The following is a 15385-nucleotide window of genomic DNA, read 5'->3' on the forward strand; positions in this document are numbered from 1 at the left end:
AACAAGGAACTCTCAAGATAAAATGTCAAATGACTGTTGCTTTAAAGACTTGCATTCCCCTCTTCCTTTCCCATCCTCAGTTACAATAACCTGGCAGATGACGGAAGTGAGGGAGTGTTGCCAGGACTGCTTCAAGGACTTGTGGAACTGGAGAGCAAATCTCTCTTGCTGTTGGCTTTCCTCCCATGCTTACTACATGGCTGCTCCAGCATCCAGTCTGCAGTTCATGCAACAGGATGCATGGAAAGCTGGGAGAAAAAAAGAGAGAAGCGCCTAAATCTGAAAAGCAAACCTTTACTACACAGCAATTCTCCAACCTCAACATACAGACACAGATTGTAGCTTTTGTCACTTTGGCCAGGACATTGTCACATATCCACCAGAGGCTGCAAGGAGTTTAATATCGGACCCATCACGGTCGACAGCAAAATCAATGTTCTGGAAGAGGACAATGGATGTAGTAGAAAACTGGCCAGAGCTGCTTCACCTGTTTCTTTCCTCTGAGCTGAAGCAAATAAAGCAACAAAAGCTTATGGGAATAAAGGTGCTTGACATGGAAAATAGTGTTTACAGCAGGGAGAAACTTGGAAAGTGAAGGCATGACAGGGGTAGACAGAGAATTAGAGAAACATCCATAATCCACTTAATCTCAAAGCCCTGGAATGGATGGAGAAGCCAGAGCCTGTGAACAGGTCCAGGAGACAGTGAGCATCTGGCCACTGTCCAGTGGGAGCCCAGGGAGGTATCTGGGAGGTGCTGCTTGTGGGCAAGCTGCTATTTCCGTGGAAACTGGTCTCTCTGTAGAACCTACCATGTACTGAATTTTGGAAAGAACTGTGTGTGACCATCACATGTTCATCATTATAAACTCCTGAGAATAATGGCTTCTGTTTAATGTCCACCTTCTACATCTCAAGTTTATTTCACTGACCAGCTTTAAGCCTACAACTGAAAGGGATTTGTGGAAAGAGTTCTCAGCCTTTGACTGGGTTTGATGGTTCCAAATTCATAACAAACAACTGAGCATGACTGCCAGCTGTGTGTAAAGTGTAAATGCCGTAGTCTGAATGTTTTCATTTGGAATAAATAGACAAAGCATGGGCAATTGGAAACATCACATGTTGTCTTTTTGCAAAAAGTCGTGTTCCTGACAAATTTGAGTAGCAGTACAAAAAACGTATCCGACGAACACAACACAGTGTATTTGGTTAACTGAATTCAGAGAAAAAAGTATTCAACAATTAGGAAATCTGAGGAATCTTTTTCAACCATGGCATGATAAAAAGAGACTATGGCATCTCTTTTTTTTTTTTATTTTTTAATTTTAAAATCTTTAATTCTTACATGTGTTCCCAAACATGAACCCCCCTCCCACCTCCCTCCCCATAACATCTCTGTGGGTCATCCCCATGCACCAGCCCCAAGCATGCTGTATCCTACGCCTGACATAGACTGGTGATTCAATTCTTACATGATAGTATACATATTAGAATGCTATGGCATCTCTTAATTCTACATTAAAGCTAATATGTAACTATTTGAAGATAGAATTAAAGGTATGTATACACATATATTGGAGAAGGCAATGACACCCCACTCCAGTACTCTTGCCTGGAAAATCCCACAGACAGAGGAGCCTGGTAGGCTGCAGTCCATGGGGTCGCAAAGAGTCGGACACGACTGAACGACTTCACTTTCACTTTTCACTTTCATGCATTGGAGAAGGAGATGGCAACCCGCTCCAGTGTTCTTGCCTGGAGAATCCCAGGGACGGGGGAGCCTGGTGGGCTGCCGTCAGTGGGGTCGCACAGAGTGGGACATGATTGAAGCGACTTAGCAGCCGCAGCATACACATATATGGGCTTCGGTGGTGGCTCTGCAGTAGAACCCTCCTGCCAATGCAGGAGACTCAGGTTAGACGTCTGGGTTGGGAAGATCCCCTAGAGGAGGAAATGGCAACCCACTCCACTATTCTTGCCTGGGAAATCCTACAGACAGAGGAGCCTGGTGATCTATATAGTCCATGGGGTCGTAAAGAGTCAGACATGACTTAGCAACTGAACAACAACAAGGCATTTATGTGTTACCAAAATACTGACTCTGTGTTATTGAACATTTTATCATGTTTTCTTCTAGTGGCTAATTTCTGTTGTATACAAGGCATCTGTGAAAAAGGAAGTAAAAAGAAAATAGATTTCTAGTGAATATCATAGAGCCAAGTAACTGCCTGGTTTCCCATCGTGCCTGACTGCCTGTAGACATGTGCTGTGACTGGGAGAGAGGTCTTCATTCTTAATATTTTAAAGTTGAAGTACAGTTGATTTACAATGCTGTGTTCATTTACAACGTTGTGTTCGTTTCATGTATACAGCACAGTGATTCAGATAGATACAGATATAAGGAGGGCTTCTTTCTCTTGCTGTATTTCCCCTGTGCTTTCTGTAAAGGACCTATGGTGCTTTCTTTTCTGAGAAGATACACTATTTAAAAGATGCGTTTACTCTTTGTTGAAGGTTGGTTTTCCAAAGTTCTACAGTAATTTATTAAGATTCCATCAAGTGAGAAAGGACTAAGATAATTTTTCCATAGTGCATTGAGAGCCCTAACTACACTTGGAACTATATCTGGAATAAACTCTATCAGAATAGCTTATGATAAAAAACTTTATGCTTGTACTTAATTTTATTACAAATTTGTCAGTCTGAATTTAAAAGAAATGGTGATTTTATTTACATAAGTTTTAAGAGTTTACTGTTTGGATATCATTTGTAATAGTTAAATTACTTGTGAATTAATACTATTTTAATAGTTATTATTAACATATATCCTCATGTACATTTATGGCATTTAAGGCAGTCACATAGGATAAAAGACAGATTTTGTATGGAATTTCTTAGTTTAAGTACTAATACCATTTTTCTGTGACCTGTTTTCATTTGGAAATCACTAAGGTTCTTTGGCTTCCATTTTTCATTGTTGAAGAGAAAACCGCTGCAAAAATTGATGACTGGTGTACGAGGGGCTGGGAGAGGATGGTGTCAGGCATGATTTTTATCTTTCAAGAGAAAGGATCTATCCTTTGAGTATTACTTAGTATTTACAGTGTATGAAGTAAATTCTCTTCTCACTAGAATAACCCTGGCTCTGGATTCTCTGTCTGACATTGGGACAAGGTTTCAAATGGATTTGCTCTCACAGCAGACATTGCTTCTGTGTTCACCAGTTTTTCTCCAAGTGCTACTTACAAGGTTTCCCTCCTAGCGAAATTTACTCAGCATCTCTTAAGTCATAGGTGTGGTTTTAACACAGTGGCTGTAACAGCAATAACTACGTAGAATTAAGAGAACTAAGTGCCTAGAAGAATGCTTGATACTTAAAAGATACCATTCATAAATTTCCCTTCTGCAATATGAGTATGTACTTTCAGTTTTGTTTATAACCAGTGATCATATGTCATTTCAGGATATTTTGCTTTTTACTGATACTCTGAAATTCACACGAACTGTAACTTTACCACCTGGACCCCATTTGCCAGTTTCTCATCCATAAATGAAGACATTATCAATGTTTTGATCTCATAATCTTGCCTTCAACCTGAATATTAAAGCTTAGAACTATACTACACATCTTATTTCAGCTTTATTTTCCCATGTGAATTACTTGCAGCTTCATATTTCATATGACCAAACTCAACTTTTCCAAATGAATTATTCTATATATGTTCATATTTAGCTTCAAACCTTTCTTTCTTAATCCTGTCAATCAGTTTTGCCATTTAAGAAACATGTTATTAATTCGTACTATGTGTAATGTGCTGTATTAGGGTTTTGTAAAGGGAAAATATAAAGAAAAATAAAACTTTGTCCTGCCCCTCAGAGAAATATAAAATGATCTTTCTTTTTATATTTCTTTGAGTTCATTATTTTCCTCATTTTTTCTCATAATTGACTCTGTGTAAGCAAAGAAGAAAAGGAAAGATATAAGCATCTGAATGCAGAGTTCCAAAGAATAGCAAGGAGAGATAAGAAAGCCTTCCTCAGTGATCAATGCAAAGAAACAGAGGAAAACAACAGAATGGGAAAGACTAGAGATCTCTTCAAGAAAATTAGAGATACCAAGGGAATATTTCATGCAAAAATGGGCTCGATAAAGGGCAGAAATGGTATGGACCTGACAGAAGCAGAAGATATTAGGAAGAGGTGGCAAGAACACACAGAAGAACTGTACATAAAAGAGCTTCATGACCCAGATCATCACGATGGTGTGACCACTCACCTAGAGCCAGATATCCTGGGCTATGAAGTCAAGTGGGCCTTAGAAAGCTTCACTATGAACAAAGCTAGTTGGAGGTGATGGAATTCCAGTTGAGCTATTTCAAATCCTGAAAGATGGTGCTGTGGAAGTGCTGCACTCAATATGCCAGCAAATTTGGAAAACTCAGCAGTGGCCACAGGACTGGAAAAGGTCAATTTTTATTCCAACCCCAAAGAAAGGCAATGCCAAAGAATGCTCAAACTACTGTACAACTGCACTCATCTCACACGCTAGTAAAGCAATACTCAAAGTTCTCCAATCTAAGCTTCAGCAATATGTGAACCATGAATTCCTGATGTTCAAGCTGGTTTTAGAAAAGGTAGAGGAACAACATCCGCTGGATCATCGAAAAAGCAAGAGAGTTCCAGAAAAACATCTATTTCTGCTTTATTGACTATGCCAAAGCCTTTGACTGTGTGGATCACAATAAACTGTGGAAAATTCTGAAAAAGATGGGAATACCAGACCACCTGACCTGCCTCTTGAGAAATCTGTATGCAGGTCAAGAAACACCAGTTAGAACTGGACATGGAACAACAGACTGGTTCCAAATAGGAAAAGGAGTACGTCAAGGCTGTATATTGTCACCCTGCTTATTGAACTTCTATGCAGAGTACATCATGAAAAATGCTGTGCTGGAAGAAACACAAGCTGGAATCAAGATTGCTGGGAGAAATATCAAGAACCTCAGATATGCAGATGACACCACCCTTATGGCAGAAAGTGAAGAGGAACTAAAAACCCTCTTGATGAAAGTGAAAGAAGAGAGTGAAAAAGTTGGCTTAAAGCTCATAATTCAGAAAACTAAGATCGTGGCATCTGGTCCTGTCACTTCATGGGAAATAGATGGGGAAACAGTGGAAACAATGTCACACTTTATTTTTGGGGGGCTCCAAAATCACTGCAGATGGTGATTGCAGCCATGAAATTAAAAGATGCTTACTCCTTGGAAGGAAAGTTACAACCCAGATAGATATTAAAAAGCAAAGACATTATTTTGCCAACAAAGTTCCATCTAGTCAAGGCTGTGGTTTTCCCTGTGGTCATATATGGATGTGAGAGTTGGACTGTGAAGTAAGCTGAGTGGTGAAGAATTGATGCTTTTGAACTATGGTGTTGGAGAAGACTTTTGAGAGTCCCTTGGACTGCAAGGAGATCCAAGCAGTCCATCCTAAAGGAGATCAGTCCTAGGTGTTCATTGGGAGGACTGATGCTGAAGCTGAAACTCTAATACTTTGGCCACCTCACGGGAAGAGTTGACTCATTGGAATAGACCGTGATGCTGGGAGGGAGGAGAAGGGGTTGACAGAGGATGAGATGGCTGGATGACATCACTGACTCGATGGACATGAGTTTGAATGAAATCCGGGAGTTGGTGTTGGACAGGGAGGCCTGGCATGCTGTGATTCATGGGTTCGCAAAAAATTGGACACAACTGAGCCACTGAACTGAATGATCCTTTAATTCAAAATGTTTCCCATCACATCTCAATAAAACCTGCCCATCCTATTGCAGGGTTATTATGAGTTTGGAAATAGCAATATTTGTGAAAAATCTACTAAAGAAAAGTAGTCTTTAAACAGAAGGAATAATTTTGTTTTTCTGTCAACTCTCAAAAGAGTTTATGCTTATTAAGATAGGAGCCACATATTTTTCAGACAGACGTCTTTTGTTCTGGTCTCTAATTAATAACTGTGTCACTTTGAACAGTGACTGAATCTTGCTAAGTCACTTGTTCTCCTCAATGAAATGCTGAGTATAATAGTACTCATCTCCAGCAATACCCAGTACTGGGTACCCAGTACCCAGCAATAGGGTTGCTGGAAGGATTAAATGAGAAAATTCAGTTTTACTGCTTAGCCCAGCACACATAGAAACACGGAATAAATTATAAAAAGAAAAATAATAGCTAGCATTTATTTATCACTAATTATGTAAAAGGTATTTTATTTTCATTATTATCCAATTTAATTTACTAAACCTATGAAGAAATTACTACTACAGATACAAAAATGATTATTAATGTAATTTTAGCTCTTAACTAGCACAGCAATTGTCACACATTAAACACTCAAAAAATATTTGTTATACTCTTGTTGAACTCCGTCTTCTAATTATATTTGAGGGCCCCATTAACTGTATCAGTCAGCATTCTTGCAAGAACAGAATCTGACTGCAGCAGAAAAGGAATTTATGTGCAGACAGCGGATTGCGTAGCTGACAGGATCAGCAGGAGAACTGGAGAGCCGGGCTCTGAGGCTGTGCCAGGAACGGTAACAGAATCACATAATAAGTGCCATCTTTTGAGTGTGTAAGGAGAACACACATCTGCAACGTGCACCTTTGACATCCCAAGAGAGATCATTGCAGTCATCATTATCAGTGATGCTACGAGACAATTCATTTGCTATTTCTTCAAAGATCTTTAGAGTTTTGTTATTAAAGGGAGCTGGAGGAGAGCAGTTGCTTGTTCTTTGCTTTGGAGAAGCTATCCAAATGTGCTCAGGACCACTGGACTCTCAGAAATTGCACTCACACATCAGAGGCTTGAGTTTTTATAAAATGCATTTGCAGATCTTGCACATAGCTAAGGTATTGGTCAGCAGACAGGATACCTGTTACTTGTGTTTTTCATGTATTTTTTAGTATGATGTCATTAACAAAATATGTCCCATGACAGGATGCAATGGTCTGCATTCCTTTGAAGACACTTGGCAGACAGAGGCTGAGAAATGATTTGACCCTTGAATATGATGGAGATGCTTCACTCTCATAGCTGACATAGGAATGAAAACTGCTTCCAGGCTTCCCTTTTTATAATGATAGATAAGAGAGTTTGTACCATAGAAAAAACTTCCTCCCTGGTGCTAGGAGTCCAGTCACCAGTAAGCTACCATATCTGGAATGGCAGCTTTAATTAGAGTTACTCTGTGATTGAGCTATCGCCAATATGTGAGTTAATTAGAGATGGAATGCGATTATTATTTTCAAAATGTTCAGTGTTGAACAGATCGCCAAGTCCTGCAAGCATGTCAAGCATTTAAAAAAAAAAAAAAAAGGCAGTATCACCTGAATTTAGTCTTTTCCTAGGAGAAGAAAGCTTCCTTTTATCTATCTTACTTTTATAGGTTTTACCTGATAGGTGAGTGAGACAGAGCTTTTCTATTCTAATTCTTTAGTCAGAGACCGGAAAATAAACATGGTCTGGGTTAAGATCCCATTGGACCTGATTTGAGGAGGCTTCCTAGAAAACCAAAATTACTGTTTACTTTCTGTGAGGCCCCTCTCTGTTTCATGTGGCATTAGGAGCCCAAGGGGTTAATTCATAATGCAAAAGAGACATGTGGTCTATTAAGTAGGGTATAAGAGTTCTGAGTCTTGAAATCATTCAGAACTACAGATAGCATTCTTAGAAAAACTCAAGTCAGGCCTCTTTTTCTTTCAATTATACAGATTAAATAGGACCTCAAAGCACTGATTCCACATTTAAATCCCAAGGAACCATGACCTGATTATTGAACTCTAAAATTCCTCCAGGTAGACTTTTTTTGAATAGCACCCTGGACTAGGTTTCTGGGCCTCAGTCACAGAGCATTAATTGTATCCTAATTGAAACCAGAGCCCACCATCCGATTTCACACAGATTTTTCCCACTAACAGATGTCCCCATCCTACAGAATATAATATTCATCAGATATGCATGCATTCCTTTTATCAATGCATTTAATGTTCTTTCTCCAGTAGAAAGTCAGCAAATTCTTGATAACAACTGGAAAGTCAGAATAGTTTCAATAAACTCCCTTGGGACATGATGGATGATGGAAGTGGGATGGGATGAAATTTGCTTCCTAATGACGGTCATTTCTTTGATTAAAATCATTACAGTGACTCAAAGAAAAATATTCTAGTCCATCAGGCAGGAGAGAAGATGCTGTTTCTTAGGGACAAAGAAAGTGAGCATTAGTGTTCTGGATTACTCTGAGTTCATCCCAGTCCTCCCCCAGTCTACCTTCCAGTTCCCAGGTTCCCACCCCTTCTAATGTTCTTTCCAACTTTAACAGATCTGGCAGGAATTTAAATTCAGTCTTGGGATGAAAATTTGTTTTGAAGCCCTACAGCTGCAAGAGATAAAAGATCTCTTTTAGTCCTTTCCAGCATTCTGTGCTTTGAGAAAAAAAAAAAATGTAGGATTTTGAGCTCTTTAAGCAAGCCATCTCTATTTGTAGTAACCAAGTCAGTCTCAGTCTTTGAAATTTTTATGTTCCTCATTCAGTTCTATATAGGCACATAGTCCCAAATGTATCTTCAACAAGCTCTTCATTCTAGATGAACACAGGTGGTACTTCCACTGTCAATCTTCCACCCTGAATAATGCACTTATTTAAAAAGTTTTTCTCCCCAACAAATCCAGAAAGAGCCTCCTATTATCCATGGAGACTCTTCCAAACCACTTATGATATCAGTACCTCTAGTAGCCCAGAATTTTTTTTTTCTTTGGATGAAGGTAAGAAAATCAGTCTCTAGATAACCCAATCTGATAAGGAATCAATTAAAGGATATTGGTTAGCACATAGAATCTTCACGAAAGCTAGAGAATCATACTTGTACTACCTGGTTGAGACAAATTAAAAAAAAAAATCTCACCACTGCTGAATGCAATGAACCCTAGATCTCTATAAGGCTGCACCTCGCAGCCTTTAAGGCCTGCACTTGCCCGCCTTCAAGACTGAAGAAAGAGCCTGGAGTCAGTTACAGAAACATTAATGGTTTAATGAATGGGTAGAGCTTACACATCTGAAGCAAGACCCTAGAGCAACACCTCACCATGTGTGGTGGATAATGGGGTAGCACAAGGTGGCCTTCTTTGCACCAATGGGCAGGGATTGGCCAATTCCCTATCAGTTATAGGGAATTGATGTCAAGTTGGCTTATCGGTTGCCAAGAAAACCAGCAGAGGGGCATGCCCCTTACTGCCCTTTTGATAAGCATAGTTGAAGTTCTGATCTAAAACTAGAATAGTCACTAGTTGAAGTCTGGGGCAAATACATAGGAAGGTCAATCATATGAGCATGGTGTAGGTGAAGCAGGCAGTGGTCAAGCAGAGGAGAGAGCAGGAGGATAACCATCTTGAGTGGCTGATCATCCAATAGCAGCAAACACTACCATTACTGCTGCAATCCCTGTCTCCCTAGAGAATTGCTCTAGGCATCCTCTGTTATCACTTCACCAGCATAAGATTCAAACTCTGCTCCTGTTCACTTGATTCCTATCTCTTAGATGATGCAGCTATATCTTGTAGCTGCAAGAGTGCTGGGAATGTGAAGACCTGAGTCTTATGAATGTGAAGACTGTTCTATAGTTATAGTTTGTCATAGAGATAAACTATAACGATAGAGATAACTAGTTATAATTGTAGAGGTAAGCTCTGGGTAAATTTTCAAATATTTGAAGGGGGTTCATAAACAGAGCAATTTGATGAAAGACAGATTAATTGTCTTGCTATAGTAAAATATTTTAACATAAAAATATGATGTATCTTTCAGAGAAAAAGAAAATGATCAGGAAAAGCACAACATTTCTAGGCCAGCTACTAAGGAATTAGGTTCTATTTCTGATTTATGCCTGTGTGAACCCCTCATTTTATGGCCTCATAAAATTGGCTAGTTCACAAGCTATTGAACAGGCTTGCCATTTATTTTATGCAGCATTCTAGTATTTTGTCAATTTCAGTATAAACTCTATACCCACGGTTAATAAAAAGATTTGAATAGACTTACATTGATATGTGGTCACCTGAAGTCCTATTGGTGATATACTGTAGAAGTTGAGAAAATGTTAAACTGCTACAAATGATTCAAATAGTCCCTTGGAAATGTTTGGAGAAAAATAAAACTTTATAAAAGTTAAAAAACAAGCAGTTCTAATCAGGATTATGGGCTGAGTCAAAGTTTGCCTATTCATTGGGCTCCCTCAAGGGTCAGATTTCTGTTTCAGTCATTAGTAACTTTCTGCCATTCAGGACACTACCTAAACTTTCTGCTTCAACTTTGTTCCCCATCAGCCCTTCTTCCTACTCACATTCCCATCTATTTCTCAATTTTATGTCTTACCTTTTTAAATCTTGCATATCTGTAGTGTCAAGGATTGAAGTTAAATTATTTCCTAGGCAGATATTTCTCTTTGAAAATCAGAGGAAGACAGATGAATCCATACTATCTTCTAGGAAACTGTGATTCTCAAGAAACAACTTTATTAGAAGTGGCTCTGAGTGAGCAGTAACTTTGAAGTTCAATGGTAGAGTTTGATGCTTTGGAGGTAGTACTTAGCATAGGTAAAAACCTGCTATAGACTAAATAAACTAATAAATAAAAACCCAGTCTTAAAAACAGACTAGATTTGACATGTGTTCATTTATAGATGAGGTACTGCATTCAGTATAAGGAATTAATATTTATTTTATTAACTCACTGAACACAGAAAATTTTGTGTTAATAGAATATATTGTTAACATGTATTATTTAAAAACTTCTTTGTTTACAAACAAAAACAGAAGAGACATGTATGAAGAACTAGTAGTATCTCAAAATGAGATGTTATTTTTCTCATGAGAAATGAACAGATGAGTTCTGGTTGAAAACAAATGTTTTCATGGATTCTTCATGTATATCTGATATACATCTTTTTTTGCTTATTACATCCTTTCATTTAAAGATGTTCTGTGTCCATGTTCTTTATTTTGCTATACATTGTACAATATTTTGTTATTAGAATAAGACTATTGCTATGCTTTCATAATACTTAAAATTATTATTCATACTGCACTGTCATTTCTACTGAAAAGGTACTTTGTATCAATATGGTAACTGATACAGAAAACAAAAACCAGAATGTGAGCCAGTAGGCTTTTACTTTTATATCAACAAGTCATTAAATAATAGCATTTTATATAAATGTCTGAAATATAAGATATATACCTATTGAACTGACAACTTAATAGTAGTTTTTGGCTATGATTTTTACTGGCTAACAATATTTATTGAAATTTTAGTAGAATAACACATTCATATGAAATATAAAAAATCACAAAAGCACAAATTCCCTCCTTGAATCCTGCCCACCCATAGTCCTACTTGCTAATGGAAGCAGCTTCTGTTTTGGATATGTTGTTGGTTTTACAACTCAAGAAATCATCTCTGAATAATAATAATAAAAAAAATCTGATTGCTTTTCTACACTTTTGAGGAAGTAAATTATGTGCTCCCAAAGCTCTAGAAAATTTAAGAGTGCTTTAGAATACTCTTGAAAATGTATTCCAAAGCTGTTCTGAGCAGAGGTTCTGAATATGTGAAAATGTATAATCAATGCATTGGTCAAAGCTTTGCATGCTCATCAATGAAGACAGAAGCACAAATCAGGATCTACCTATTATGGCTGGTACTTTTACACATAAAAATGTTCCGTTCTCCACTCTTACCTATTTAATTCAACTGTGAAGCATGAGAATGAAGTCCATACACATATAAATTCATATGATCAATATATAAATGCAATAGCAAAAATAAAAGTTTTTTGCTGACATTAGAGTTACAAAACTAAAAGTCATCTGCATTCAACATACATAACTGTGCCAATAAAATTTACATGAAGGATTATTGAGGGGACTGAGTTAATATTTAAAGCACTGCAATTGAGTTCCTGCCAAAGCGAGAACTGGTGTTAACAGACAGTGAGTTCATTTCAAAGTTAACTAACTAGATATCAAGTGTTAACTAGAGTTTGTTTTAGAGGAGAGGGGAAAAACAACAGCAACAAACTTTGCTCAGCTATTTTAGAAAAGATTTCATTTTTATTGGAAGAGCAGTAGTACTCTTGAGAGTCTACGTGGTGCCTAGCTAGTCTTCTATAATTTATTGGAAGGATGTCACCTATGCTAATTCTCTTTGCCTCCATAGAATTCATTAATATCATGCATCTGCTTTTGTATTATTTTTTACTTCATGTGAATTATTTTTGTGAAGAAGACTGACTGACTTACACACAGGATGTTTATCACCACTGATATTGCTGTTGTTGCTTTGTTTCTCATAGTCCTCAAAACTATGCTGAGCAAAAGTACTCATTTGATACGTATCTTGCAAACAGGGGTTTCCAGATTAATCTCTCTAATAACCCAGATACTGAATTAATTTCTCCTAGGATATTTTTATATGACATTAATTTTTTTTCTTTTACAAATTTATTTCCCCAAAGAAGTATGGTTAGTCATTGTTTGTGCTTCCCTCATAGCTCAGTGGGTAAATTCTCAATCGGTAAGTGCCTGCAATGCAGGAGACCTGGGTTCAATTCCTTGGTTGGGAAGATCCTGTGAAGAAGGAAATGGCAGTATTCTTGCCTGGAGAATCCCATGGACAGAGAGCCCTGGCGGGCTACAGTCCATGGAGTTGCAAGAGTCCGACATGACTTAGCAACTAAACCACCACATTCATTGTTTGCTACTGCTAAGTCGCTTCAGTCGTGTCCGACTCTGTGCGACCCCATAGACGGCAGCCCACTAGGCTCCTCCCATCCCTGGGATTCTCCAGGCAAGAACACTAGAGTGGGTTGCCATTTCCTTCTCCAATGCATGAAAGTAAAAAGTGAAAGTGAAGTCTCTCAGTCACGTCCGACTCTTAGCGACCCCATGGACTGCAGCCTACCAGGCTCCTCCGTCCATGGATTTTCCAGGCAAGAGTACTGGAGTGGGGTGCCATTGCCTGCCATTTTAAAAGCAAGAGCACTTTATCTTGTACATGAGTTTGGACATTATTATAGGGTTAACTGTTATCTGGTGTCCTCTAATCATTGTATTTTCTCTTTGTGGTTATGCAAATCTGGAGGTTTATGTAATAAGTCTAATGTATCATTCAAATTTAATTTTCATAATATATAAACATAAATTTTACTAACTGAAAAAATATCCAGAGGAATATTTCTGGACATTCTATTGACTTCTAAGCAGAATGAATTTCATATAAGATGCTATTTTAGCATTTTAAAATATTACATGTCATTTGTTATTTTTTAAAAATAAGATGAAAAGTTTATTCATATTCCCACACAGAGATAGAAATAGCTGTATGTTTTGTGCACAACAGGTGTCTGATAACTGTTTTGGGGACTATCAATGGTGACTCTTAATGACTTCATAATGAAGTAATTATTCAAACGTCATGTTAAAACTCTTTTTTAAAAATTACGTAGTGCCAGTTTTCAGCAGGCATGTACTGTTACATCCACTTTGGTAAAATAAATAAATTAATAGATTCTTTAACTTGAATAAAGTGTACTGATTTAGAAACTTTTATAATACTACCATAATAAGCAATGAAAATAATTAAAATATGCAATCCCATGAAACAATAAAAGCTTATCAGAAATGTTCAAGTGAAAGATGACAATGAAATGAAATGAATGATTAGTTTGCAAAGTAGTGGCATCTGCTCTGTGAATAATCCAGGGAATGCTTTCCAATTTCCATGCCCCAACTCTTTTATTCAAAGGAGAGAATTTGTCAAAGGAGACATATGGGACCAAACAAAATGTAGAGGACTGTGAAATTGGAATTTTAAAATGCATCTCTTATTTATACTCTGCTTACTTAAAAAAATGATTTGAAGCATATCAAATGGATATATCCTCAAAACTCTTTCATGATGAATTTTACTATAAAAAGTCTTGTTTTTCCTTTTGTTTCCTTGTTCTTCCAGATACATTTAACATCCAAAACATGCCAGAACTCTGTATTTATTTGCTCTAGAAAAAATATCAACCAAATATTCATGAATATAATTTTCTGTTAATTGTCTAGAAGTTGCCTTTTCCATCATTGATGAAATAGTTTGGATTTGATTATTGAAAAAGCCCTGGCTTGTAAAATATATATAAATTAATTGCCTTAAGTATATATATGTATATTAATGTAGTTTATCTTTTCCCATGTGAATGGCATATTTTTTAAATATTAGTGATAATTTGGGGGTTTTGAAACACTCCAATAGAGATAGTCTCTACCAAGGAATCAGTATGAACATACCTTGTCCAAATTCAAGTAAACACTAACACCTGTAACTAGTTATTTGAAAATAACTATTTTTGAATTGAATATTTACAACTAACTAAATCTCCATTTAAAACAATTTATTTGCAACTTCATAAAAATTAAAAGTAAAATGATATTTTTATAGTCAAAAATTTTTTGTCTCATTTACAAACAAGGAAATCAAGGCACAAACAGACTGAGGTTTAATGCATGCTGTGTAAATTTTTGGGGGTAGAATAGTGATGAAAATAGGGTTTGTATCACTTGCCAGATAATATTTCTTCAACCACTGCAAACATTTAGTAATGAAAATCCATGTATTCTCCTATACTGATTTAAGGATAATTTCTGAAAATATTTATTTAATAAACAATACTTGAAACCGATGATTAATGCTGTTGCCAGAAATAAAAGCTAGATTAATGACTATTAACTTTGTGGAAAAAAAAAATCAGCACCATCAAATTCACTTATCGTCAAAAAGAGAACATGGAAAAATTAAGTTCAAGTTAAACTTTTATCCCAAATATTTGCTTTAGAACAATTATTTGAATTACGTTTTTCTATGAATGTTCTTGTTCTATCTTATGAGGAACAAAAGAGAAAATAATCCTAAATCATAAAAAATTACCTTCTTGCTATTAATTTGCCTCACAGAGAATAATAGATTGCATTTGTTTCAGCATTAACATACTAAATATACTTTGGAGAAGAGGAAAACTGATTATTTTATTATTCAAGTGTTGAATTTTGGCATTTTTTTCAGATGAATTCAAGTTCTTTATGAAAAGGCTACCCATGAATTATTTCCTCAACACATCTACCATAATGCATTTGTGGACAATGGATTCTAATTTTCAGCGCCGCTATGAACAACTGGAGAACAGCATGAAGCAACTTTTCCTAAAGGCACAGAAAATTGTACACAAGCTCTTTAGCCTTAGCAAGAGGTGTCATAAACAACCCCTCATCAGCCTGCCAAGACAAAGGTAA

At 36.9% G+C, this 15385-nt stretch overlaps 1 protein-coding gene across 3 annotated transcripts in view; it reads left to right on the forward strand.

Annotated features, from left to right (window-relative positions):
* BRINP3 (BMP/retinoic acid inducible neural specific 3) overlaps window positions 1-15385 on the forward strand; it is a 492323-nt gene that overhangs the window by 383988 nt on the left and 92950 nt on the right. For all 3 annotated transcript variants that reach the window (XM_069544560.1, XM_069544561.1, XM_069544558.1), the window contains exon 7: window positions 15159-15381. In XM_069544560.1, coding sequence (XP_069400661.1) covers window positions 15159-15381 — 223 coding nt within the window. The remainder of the gene's footprint in view (window positions 1-15158; window positions 15382-15385) is intronic.

The sequence above is a fragment of the Ovis canadensis genome, chromosome 12 (genome assembly GCF_042477335.2).
Source record: "Ovis canadensis isolate MfBH-ARS-UI-01 breed Bighorn chromosome 12, ARS-UI_OviCan_v2, whole genome shotgun sequence".
Lineage (NCBI taxonomy): Eukaryota > Metazoa > Chordata > Mammalia > Artiodactyla > Bovidae > Ovis > Ovis canadensis.